This window comes from Lepisosteus oculatus, chromosome 23 (assembly GCF_040954835.1).
Source record: "Lepisosteus oculatus isolate fLepOcu1 chromosome 23, fLepOcu1.hap2, whole genome shotgun sequence".
Classification (NCBI taxonomy): domain Eukaryota; kingdom Metazoa; phylum Chordata; class Actinopteri; order Semionotiformes; family Lepisosteidae; genus Lepisosteus; species Lepisosteus oculatus.
In genome coordinates this window covers 15316949-15329203 of record NC_090718.1, presented here as the reverse complement: position 1 = coordinate 15329203, position 12255 = coordinate 15316949, and the positions used below count along the sequence as shown (strand labels likewise).

The following is a 12255-nucleotide window of genomic DNA, read 5'->3' as shown; positions in this document are numbered from 1 at the left end:
GATTTTACAGCCCGTTTTTTTTTTTTTTTTTTTAGATTTGGCCTGTGACACCAGAGTTAAACACTTGGATGTTTAAAAACAACAATAACGAGAAAAAACAACAAAAAAAATTTCAGTTTTGGAAAGAAGGGCGCAGTTAAAGGTCCCATTCGGAAAGTTGTCACGCCCTGTGGCATGTCACCACTCTTGGTATTTGCAAGAAAGTGCGCCACCTACTGGTCTGCTTGGTCTACCAGTTCCAGACCAGTCTCCTGGCCGTGTGAGGGGATATTGAGGCCGTCCTGTTCGGTATGCAGTATATTTGCAGTGTACTCTGATATTCAGAGTGATTAGCCCCTATTGCATTCCAACCCACTGCTCTAGTCCTTCAGCATCCTATCCTTTAATTCCGATTAATTTACTGCACTCTATTTTATTTTGTTTGTTAATTTGGGTTCCATATATTTAATTTTATTGCACTTTGAGAATGAATTATGAGACTTATGAAAATGGATTATAAATAAAATGCTATTATTATTATTATTATTATTATTATTATTATAAAATGGTAGGTCAGGCTGTGGGAAGGCACTGGGTGGTGAGAATGTGTCTCCTGTTGGAATCTGGGGTCTGACTCTTGTGACACTGTGACAGGGAGTCAGTTTCTTGCAGGTGTCAGTTTGCCACCGGTGTCTGGTGTCCCTGCTGCTGTTCACCCATCCATCCATCTCTCTCTCTCTCTCTCTCTCTCTCTCTCTCTCTCCTCCTCCAGTCTGAGCTCCCCCAGCCCAGCTCACACCCCCAAGGGAGAGCTCGCCGTTGGCCAATCAGAGAGCCAGGAGGGGACACTCAGCGCCCAGCTAGAGGAGGCTCGTTGCAAAGCAGGTGAGACCCGTCCGTGAGAGAACATCCTGTCAGCACAAAGAAGCAGCACAACAGGCCAATAGGACACTTATTATCGATCCATCTTTCTGTCTATGCTTAGTTTTAAATTTAGGAAAATTTTATGGAACCTTTCTCATATTATTTAACTGTTATCTGTTATGTGAGTTGACCTTGCCTGTTTTAGTGAAGGCTATAAACCTGCAGAAAAGCTGTTAGTTGAGTGAAAAATTACTTAATCACAGACAGCACCCACAGTATACTGTAGGATACCAACTAAAATATGATTGACTGCTTTTGGACTTTCCTCTGGATTCTGTAGGTATTCTCTAGGTAGAAATGTTTGTAAAGCTAACCCCGAGCTGAATGCTTTGAGTTGGAGCTCCCAGTTTGTGCCGATCATGAGCTCAGTGTGGTCATTGTTGGCTCCTGGCAGGAGCCTGGGTTGGCTTTTCCCAGAGTTGAACTTGAGCTGTCCTGGAGTCTGTTACTGTGAACACCCTGGTGCAGACAGCTCCTAGCACGGCCCTCAGGTGGCTGTGTTTGTGAGCTCAGGCCTCCTTTCTTCCTTCCTCAGAGGTGCTGGTGATGGCGCCGCTGGGCGGGCCTGTGGGGGCGGGGGAGGGCAGCTCCTGGGAGGACCAGCTGCTGGAGCAGCAGGAGCAGCTGGAGAGGGAGATGGAGGAGGCCAGGAGGATGATCTCCAGCCTGCAGGTGAGTCCTGGCACCTCTGGCACGTTTTCCGTTTCAGGTGATACCAGACGGTCTGGAACTGCATTGAAAAGGAGGAAGGAGGCAGAATCCATCGGAAATGCACTTTCTCATCCCACATCCCACAAGTCCACACCCCACTCCTCACACCTCCACACCCCACTCACCACACTGCACAACCCACACCCCACTCACCACACTCCACACTGCACAACACACACCCCACTCACCACACTCCACACTGCACAACACACACCCCACTCACCACACTGCACAACCCACACCCCACTCACCACACTGCACAACCCACACCCCACTCACCACACTGCACAACACACACCCCACTCACCACACTGCACACTGCACACCCCACTCACCACACTGCACAACCCACACCCCACTCACCACACTGCACACTGCACAACACACACCCCACTCACCACACTGCACAACACACACCCCACTCACCACACTGCACAACCCACACCCCACTCACCACACTGCACAACACACACCCCACTCACCACACTGCACAACACACACCCCACTCACCACACTCCACACTGCACAACCCACACCCCACTCACCACACTGCACAACACACACCCCACTCACCACACTGCACAACCCACACCCCACTCACCACACTGCACAACCCACACCCCACTCACCACACTGCACAACCCACACCCCACTCACCACACTGCACAACACACACCCCACTCACCACACTGCACACTGCACACCCCACTCACCACACTGCACAACACACACCCCACTCACCACACTGCACAACCCACACCCCACTCACCACACTGCACACTGCACAACACACACCCCACTCACCACACTGCACAACACACACCCCACTCACCACACTGCACAACCCACACCCCACTCACCACACTGCACAACACACACCCCACTCACCACACTGCACAACACACACCCCACTCACCACACTCCACACTGCACAACCCACACCCCACTCACCACACTGCACAACACACACCCCACTCACCACACTGCACAACACACACCCCACTCACCACACTGCACAACCCACTCTCCACTCACCACACTCCACACTGCACACCCCACCCTCCACTCCGAGGTGCTGTGGCAGGCTGCAGGTGTCGGATTGCCGGATCAGCACGATCGGGCTGTGTGAGAGGTACAGCTTTAAGAGCCACACAGGGATCAGATTAGCCTCCCCCGGCGGAGTCCGGTCACATGCGCAGGACTGAGGGGCTGTGTGTGTGTGCGTCCTTCCCAGGCCCTGCTGCTCCACGGCTCACTACCTGAGGACGAACAGGAGGCCTCGCTCTGTCTCGGGGGGGAAGGGGCTGACAACGCCGAGGAGCAGCTGGTACGTCTCCTTTCCTCCTGCACAGAACGGGTTTCTCTGTCGGCCTGGTGCAGTCACCTCTCTGTCCCCGTACGGCTGAGTATCTCCCTCCCTCAGCGAGACGCAGGTGTCCATGTCTGTTTTTTTCTCGGCATAGAAGCGCAGGTGTTTCTCTCTCTTTCTCTCTCTCTCTCTCTCTCTGGTTCTTTGCTTGCGAATTCCTCCCACGTGACTGTCTCTGTCCTGGGGAACAAGGGTCCTGCTGTTTTTCTCTCTGTGCCTTGTCTGCTCCTTCTCACTCTCTGTCTCCTTCACCGGTTTAGTAAGATTTACATCCAGATCTCAGTGATGTTGGGTTAGCCTGTTCTCCTCTCCCCATCTCTCTCCCGATCTCTTCCCGTTTCTCTCAGTTTCTCCCTTCCTCCCTCCAGATTATTATCCGCAGTCGTCTGGATCAGAGCATGGCGGAGTCGCAGGATCTCAAGGTGAGACGGCACCTTTCCTTTGTGTCTTTGTTTGCGCGGTGCATTTTGGAACGCGCTAAAAACGCGACGAAGGGGGAAGGCAGTCAGATTTTCAGGGGGGGTTCTGGGGTTACTGGCCCAGTGGGCTCGGGTCCTGGAGCAGGGAAGGAACCCGGGCGGCGGGCCTGGAGAGGCTGGAGAGTGACCCGTCCCTGTGCTTGCTTTCACAGAAGGAGCTGCTGCGCTACAAGCAGGAGACTCGCAGCCTGCAAGGCGTGAAGGTGAGGGCGGCAGACCCGGCGCTGTCTGGTCCCACAGCGCGTCCGCCGAGTGGGAAGGCTGCACCGAGGGAGGAAATGACAGGGCCAAGAGCAGCCAGTACATGTGAACCCAGCCCTCCTGGGTCAGGCCGGGCTGTCAGAGGCAGGGCCAGCGCACACACTGTCACGCAGGCCACACACTCTGACACACAGCGTCACATTCCCACGCGCACCCACTTAAACAGACACTCACACCACGACGGATCTTCCCATCGCCTTTCATCCCCTTACTACTGTAACTGTAATCTAATTCAGATTCTCCTGGGGCTCCCTGGTGTGCGTACCCTCCTTCTTCCGGTCTGATCTCTTCGTTGCTTCCCGGACTCTCATTTGTTTCCGACCTCGTTTCTGCCTGTGCGATTTGGATTTGTTGTCTCGGTTGAACTGTCCCGGCCCGGTTTTGACTTTCGCCTGCCCGTGGGTTTTTTGATTATTAGGACTTGTGTTTTTTGGAACCTTTTCTATAACTTTTCTGCAACAGCATGAAGAAATCACCAATTTGAGTCTTTATTTTTTAGCATAAACGATTGCTAACACACGCAGACCCGCATCATTGTCACACAACGAACGTCTAGGAGCTGTACTGTAATAACTCAACAAGGAGAAAAGAAATTTAGACTCACAGTAGTTTAAACATAGATGGTCATAAAGCTGCATTTAAAAAAAAAAGAATTGTCATAAACCAGGCTGCTGCAAACCAAAAACAGAGTCCCCTTGAAACGGAATATTTTCAAAATGAACATTTCTGCAGGGCTGGGAGGTGGAGCTCAGCTTCTGCAAGATGTGGTACCCCAGTAATGAGAAACCCAAGCTGCAGCCAAAATTATGCAAAATCTTATTTTTAATTTTTTCAAAGGTAACATCCACTTCAGTGTTTTTAAAGGTTAGAGAACAAGTCCATGTTTCACGCTTGATTTGTTCAGCATACAGTCACAAGAATTCCAGTGTAATTCCAGTTCTTCAGTAAAAAAAATATTTTTGATAGAGAAAATAATATACGAATACCTTTATTTGTAATAATAAATAAAAATCTGAATGTATCTTTTAAAAAAAATAGGAAACCTATTCTGCATGCTTGGAACTTGTATTTCTGTCTGACCTCTGAGCTGTCTGGGTTTGTCCCTGTCTGACCCTGGTGACTGTGCTGCCCATCTCTTAGAGTCCATTCTTTCCAACCGAGTTTTATATTTCATCTGTTTCGGTTGCATGTTTGTTTGTTTTTACACACTGTATGTTTATTTTAAAAATAAAACACAAGAAAGCCCGTGATTTGTCTGAGACAGGTGTCAGTGCTGACACACCACCACAGTGACTCCAGACCTGACTTGAGAATTGACAAGAGCAACGAGTCCAGCTGTGGTTCTGGGTCTCTTCTGTTTCCTCCTCTGTTCTTCTCTAACCACTCTCTGTTCCCTCCCCGTTTCACTGTCCGCTCTTCTTCCATCTCGCTGCTTCTCTGTCCTGCTCTTTTTATCTGACAGTGACAGACCCCTCGGCCTCTCTCTCTCTCAGGACGCCCTGCAGCAGCGCATGTCCCTGCAGGAGAGCTCTGTCCTGCAGCTCAAACAGGAGCTCCTGAGGGCCAGCATGGCCAGAGATGAACTGCACAGCCAGAATGTGAGTGATGGAGAGGATACTGTCACACATCAGCCCTGTTTGTGTGTGAGACCCCAGCCTCTGTGTGCAGTGCGGCAGTGTGTGTGAGACCCCAGTGCAGTGCAGCAGTGTGTGTGAGACCCCAGCCTCTGTGTGCAGTGCAGCAGTGTGTGTGAGACCCCAGCCTCTGTGTCCAGTGCAGCAGTGTGTGTGAGACCCCAGCCTCTGTGTGCAGTGCAGCAGTGTGTGTGAGACCCCAGCCTCTGTGTCCAGTGCAGCAGTGTGTGTGAGACCCCAGCCTCTGTGTGCAGTGCAGAAGTGTGTGTGAGACCCCAGCCTCTGTGTCCAGTGCAGCAGTGTGTGTGAGACCCCAGCCTCTGTGTCCAGTGCAGCAGTGTGTGTGAGACCCCAGCCTCTGTGTCCAGTGCAGCAGTGTGTAAAAGTGTGTGTGTCTCCCCCAGGTGGAGTTGCAGAGGATGCTGGAGGAGCGCAGCAGACTGCTGACTGACTACAAGGTGAGAGACCTGGGCAGCACAGAGACACCAAGAGGGGCCCTCTGACCACGCTAGTCCCAGAGTTAGTGGTCTGGCACATCGACTTGGTTGAAATTTAAGAAAACATTCTGCATTTATTATCTGAAATCTTTATGAAAAACATAATTCAGATTTGATGAGATGGTGACAATTTGTGTGGAATCAGGAACTATAAATTAGAATATTGTTATACATTTTAATTGGTATGTCTGGGATTAATTAAATGTCAGATGCCAAATGTTATAAATAGTGGGCTGTGAAAGCAGAAATATTAGAAACAAAGAAAAATAACTAAGGCTGATTAAATACCCTTACAGTCAATAGTTAGGATTGTGGACAAGCAATCCACAAACTTGGCACAGTTTAATAGCAGCGTAATCAACAAATAGACAAACGTACAAGCCAAACAATATTCCTAGTAATGACAGAACACAAGATACACAATCTATTTTCTGTGAAGTATTAACCAAGACTGTGAGTCCCTGAGTCTCTCGAAGATGGACCCGCCTTACTGAAACCTGAGACACAGTGATTCATGGCCACCCTCTACAGAACACTTTTCTTTGAAACCCTTGCTAATACTAGTTATATAAACCAGATAAAGCATCCCAAAAATACACACTCTTAGAAGGAAATAATTATTCCCTTTAATATATAATTCCTTCCTAAATTTGATGTCAGTCTCCACTGTGCTCATAAATGCCTGAGGTTTCTTCAGACAGCAGCCTGAGACCAGCCAGGAGCTGGAGCTCACTAGCAGCCCAGTTTCTTCATCTGGGCGGAGAGGGAGTTTCTGAAGGCCGAATCTCTTAACACAGTGTGCTCGTCTCCTGTCCTGTCCCTTCACCTCTTAGTTCTGTGATTTTGTTACTACTGAAATACTTCACACCCCTGGTATAGGACTGTCCCATGACACTTCTTCCTCTTCCTCGTCCTATAAACAGAGAGGAAGACTCTATTCTGTCTCTTTGTCCTTGAGTCCATGTAGCAGATACTCTGGATCTCTCCCTCTCGCTCTTCATGCAGTGCTCAGCACAGCCCTCTGTCAGTCATTGGGCAGTAAACCTGCCTGAGCCTGATTCCCCTGCTCCAACCTGCCTCTCCACACTGTCGTCGCTAGAGAACACTGCAGATCTCTACCTCTGTGTACCTCACAGGCAAAGGGAGGAAGATCCGTGGTTAAACTCCAATTTCTATTTTCCACAGCCCAACTAAAAAGTCACCTGCTCAGAACACATGGTAAAGAAAAGACTCAGTGACAATACATAACCTATACTGGCACAGCTGTAACCCTGCTTTAACCCCGACTCTGAAATGGGAGACAACACGAAGCGTCCAGAGTGACAGCAGCCTGTGGTGTGTCTGTGTGTGTCTGTACAGAAGGAGCTGGGACACAAGGACAGACTCCTGCAGCAGCAGCAGCTCAAGCTGGATGAGGCCTTGCGCAAAGTGGCTGAGGGCTCCCACCTGAAGGTACACTGGCACAGTCACACACTGACACAGGCACACCCTGAGACACACAGGCACAGTCACACACTGACACAGGCACACCCTGAGACACACTGGCACAGTCACACACTGACACAGGCACACCCTGAGACACACAGGCACAGTCACACACTGACACAGGCACACCCTGAGACACACTGACACAGTCACACACTGACACAGGCACACCCTGAGACACACAGGCACAGTCACACACTGACACAGGCACACCCTGAGACACACTGACACAGTCACACACTGACACAGACACACCCTGAGACACACAGGCACAGTCACACACTGACACAGACACACCCTGAGACACACAGGCACAGTCACACACTGACACAGGCACACCCTGAGACACACTGGCACAGTCACACACTGACACAGGCACACCCTGAGACACACAGGCACAGTCACACACTGACACAGACACACCCTGAGACACACAGGCACAGTCACACACTGACACAGGCACACCCTGAGACACACTGGCACAGTCACACACTGACACAGACACACCCTGAGACACACTGGCACAGTCACACACTGACACAGGCACACCCTGAGACACACAGGCACAGTCACACACTGACACAGGCACACCCTGAGACACACTGACACAGTCACACACTGACACAGACACACCCTGAGACACACAGGCACAGTCACACACTGACACAGGCACACCCTGAGACACACAGGCACAGTCACACACTGACACAGTCACACCCTGAGACACACTGACACAGTCACACACTGGCACAGTCACACACTGAGACACACTGGCACAGTCACACACTGACACAGGCACACCCTGAGACACACTGGCACAGTCACACACTGACACAGGCACACCCTGAGACACACAGGCACAGTCACACACTGACACAGGCACACCCCGAGACACACTGGCACAGTCACACACTGACACAGGCACACCCTGAGACACACTGGCACAGTCACACACTGACACAGGCACACCCTGAGACACACAGGCACAGTCACACACTGACACAGGCACACCCTGAGACACACAGGCACAGTCACACACTGACACAGGCACACCCTGAGACACACTGACACAGTCACACACTGACACAGGCACACCCTGAGACACACAGGCACAGTCACACACTGACACAGTCACACCCTGAGACACACTGACACAGTCACACACTGACACAGGCACACCCTGAGACACACAGGCACAGTCACACACTGACACAGGCACACCCCGAGACACACAGGCACAGTCACACCCCGAGACACACTGACACAGTCACACACTGACACAGGCACACCCTGAGACACACAGGCACAGTCACACACTGACACAGGCACACCCTGAGACACACTGGCACAGTCACACACTGACACAGGCACACCCTGAGACACACAGGCACAGTCACACACTGACACAGGCACACCCTGAGACACACTGACACAGTCACACACTGACACAGGCACACCCTGAGACACACAGGCACAGTCACACACTGACACAGTCACACCCTGAGACACACTGACACAGTCACACACTGACACAGGCACACCCTGAGACACACTGGCACAGTCACACACTGACACAGGCACACCCTGAGACACACTGACACAGGCACACACTGACACAGGCACACCCTGAGACACACTGACACAGTCACACACTGACACAGGCACACCCCGAGACACACTGGCACAGTCACACACTGACACAGGCACACCCTGAGACACACAGGCACAGTCACACACTGACACAGGCACACCCCGAGACACACTGGCACAGTCACACACTGACACAGGCACACCCTGAGACACACAGGCACAGTCACACACTGACACAGGCACACCCCGAGACACACTGGCACAGTCACACACTGACACAGGCACACCCCGAGACACACTGGCACAGTCACACACTGACACAGGCACACCCTGAGACACACAGGCACAGTCACACACTGACACAGGCACACCCTGAGACACACTGACACAGGCACACCCTGAGACACACAGGCACAGTCACACACTGACACAGGCACACCCTGAGACACACTGGCACAGTCACACACTGACACAGGCACACCCTGAGACACACTGGCACAGTCACACACTGACACAGGCACACCCTGAGACACACTGACACAGGCACACCCTGAGACACACAGGCACAGTCACACACTGACACAGGCACACCCTGAGACACACAGGCACAGTCACACACTGACACAGTCACACCCTGAGACACACTGACACAGGCACACCCTGAGACACACAGGCACAGTCACACACTGACACAGGCACACCCTGAGACACACAGGCACAGTCACACACTGACACAGGCACACCCTGAGACACACTGGCACAGTCACACACTGACACAGGCACACCCTGAGACACACTGGCACAGTCACACACTGACACAGGCACACCCTGAGACACACTGACACAGTCACACACTGACACAGGCACACCCTGAGACACACAGGCACAGTCACACACTGACACAGGCACACCCCGAGACACACAGGCACAGTCACACACTGACACAGGCACACCCCGAGACACACTGGCACAGTCACACACTGACACAGGCACACCCTGAGACACACAGGCACAGTCACACACTGACACAGGCACACCCTGAGACACACTGACACAGTCACACACTGACACAGGCACACCCCGAGACACACAGGCACAGTCACACACTGACACAGGCACACCCCGAGACACACAGGCACAGTCACACACTGACACAGGCACACCCTGAGACACACAGGCACAGTCACACACTGACACAGGCACACCCTGAGACACACTGGCACAGTCACACACTGACACAGGCACACCCTGAGACACACAGGCACAGTCACACACTGACACAGGCACACCCTGAGACACACAGGCACAGTCACACACTGACACAGGCACACCCTGAGACACACTGGCACAGTCACACACTGACACAGGCACACCCTGAGACACACAGGCACAGTCACACACTGACACAGGCACACCCTGAGACACACAGGCACAGTCACACACTGACACAGGCACACCCTGAGACACACTGGCACAGTCACACACTGACACAGGCACACCCTGAGACACACAGGCACAGTCACACACTGACACAGGCACACCCTGAGACACACAGGCACAGTCACACACTGACACAGGCACACCCTGAGACACACTGGCACAGTCACACACTGACACAGGCACACCCTGAGACACACTGACAAAGTCACACACTGACACAGGCACACCCTGAGACACACTGGCACAGTCACACACTGACACAGGCACACCCTGAGACACACAGGCACAGTCACACACTGACACAGGCACACCCTGAGACACACTGGCACAGTCACACACTGACACAGGCACACCCTGAGACACACTGGCACAGTCACACACTGACACAGGCACACCCTGAGACACACTGACACAGTCACACACTGACACAGGCACACCCCGAGACACACAGGCACAGTCACACACTGACACAGACACACCCTGAGACACACAGGCACAGTCACACACTGACACAGGCACACCCCGAGACACACAGGCACAGTCACACACTGACACAGGCACACCCTGAGACACACAGGCACAGTCACACACTGACACAGGCACACCCCGAGACACACAGGCACAGTCACACCCCGAGACACACTGACACAGTCACACACTGACACAGGCACACCCTGAGACACACAGGCACAGTCACACACTGACACAGGCACACCCTGAGACACACAGGCACAGTCACACACTGACACAGGCACACCCTGAGACACACAGGCACAGTCACACACTGACACAGGCACACCCTGAGACACACTGGCACAGTCACACCCCGAGACACACTGACACAGTCACACACTGACACAGTCACACCCCGGGAGACACTGACACAAGCACACACTGACACAGTCACACCCCGAGACACACTGACACAGTCACACCCCGAGACACACTGACACAGTCACACACTGACACAGTCACACCCCGGGAGACACTGGCACAGTCACACACTGACACAGGCACACCCTGAGACACACTGGCACAGTCACACACTGACACAGGCACACCCTGAGACACACAGGCACAGTCACACACTGACACAGTTACACCCCAAGACACACTGACACAGTCACACCCCGAGGCACACTGACACAGTCACACCCTGAGACACACTGACACAGTCACACACTGACACAGTCACACCCTGAGACACGCAGGCACAGTCGCACTGTATTTTAAGGCTGGTAGGCAGCTTTGTTTCCCTGGGGCCTGGATGTGTGCTGAGTGAGCTGTGTCCTGTCACTGTGCAGGCTGACCTGCAGAGGGAGCTGGAGCACAAGGACAGCCTGCTGCAGGAGCTGATGAGTCGCGATGTGGATGGGATAGAGGTACTGCGCACTTCCTACTCAGTGCAGTATTATTGTCATGTGGTACAAGTGCAGTAGGGTGTTTCCCCAGCGGGCTGTGCAAGCGAGTGCGAGAGTATCTGTTTGTGTTTCAGCACTGTGGCCCTCTGGGACACTCTCAGAGCAACGGGTATATCCATCCGGCGGGCACGGCGTCCAGCATGGCCTCCACACACAGAGGGGTGAGTGTCCCGGGCTCCACTAAGGGCTGCCATTGGAGTCCCCCAGGGGGGCGTGACACAGGGGCGTGACCAGTGTGGAGGAGGAGCCCTACGTTGCCGTAGTAACCACAGCTGCCCTGGCTGATTAAGGACGAGCAGCAGCTGTGGCCTAACCTACCTTAACCCTCACCCTCAGACGGGGCACGGTGTTCCTGTTACACCTGTAAGGGTTGTGACATCAATTGGTCAGGGATAGATCCCGGTGGCCTAGATCACCCTGCTCCCAGAATACCTTCATTACTCCACGTGCACACTGACCCACTTC

The 12255-nt window shown here is 52.8% G+C and overlaps 1 protein-coding gene across 8 annotated transcripts in view; it reads left to right on the top strand.

Moving 5' to 3' along the window:
* dixdc1b (DIX domain containing 1b) overlaps positions 1-12255 on the top strand; it is a 39272-nt gene that overhangs the window by 20570 nt on the left and 6447 nt on the right. For all 8 annotated transcript variants that reach the window (XM_069182960.1, XM_069182957.1, XM_069182956.1 and 5 more), the window contains 10 exons: positions 752-864; positions 1439-1575; positions 2849-2941; positions 3352-3405; positions 3615-3665; positions 5217-5321; positions 5762-5815; positions 7214-7306; positions 11674-11751; positions 11865-11951. In XM_069182960.1, the coding sequence (XP_069039061.1) occupies positions 752-864; positions 1439-1575; positions 2849-2941; positions 3352-3405; positions 3615-3665; positions 5217-5321; positions 5762-5815; positions 7214-7306; positions 11674-11751; positions 11865-11951 (865 nt within the window). The remainder of the gene's footprint in view (positions 1-751; positions 865-1438; positions 1576-2848; positions 2942-3351; positions 3406-3614; positions 3666-5216; positions 5322-5761; positions 5816-7213; positions 7307-11673; positions 11752-11864; positions 11952-12255) is intronic.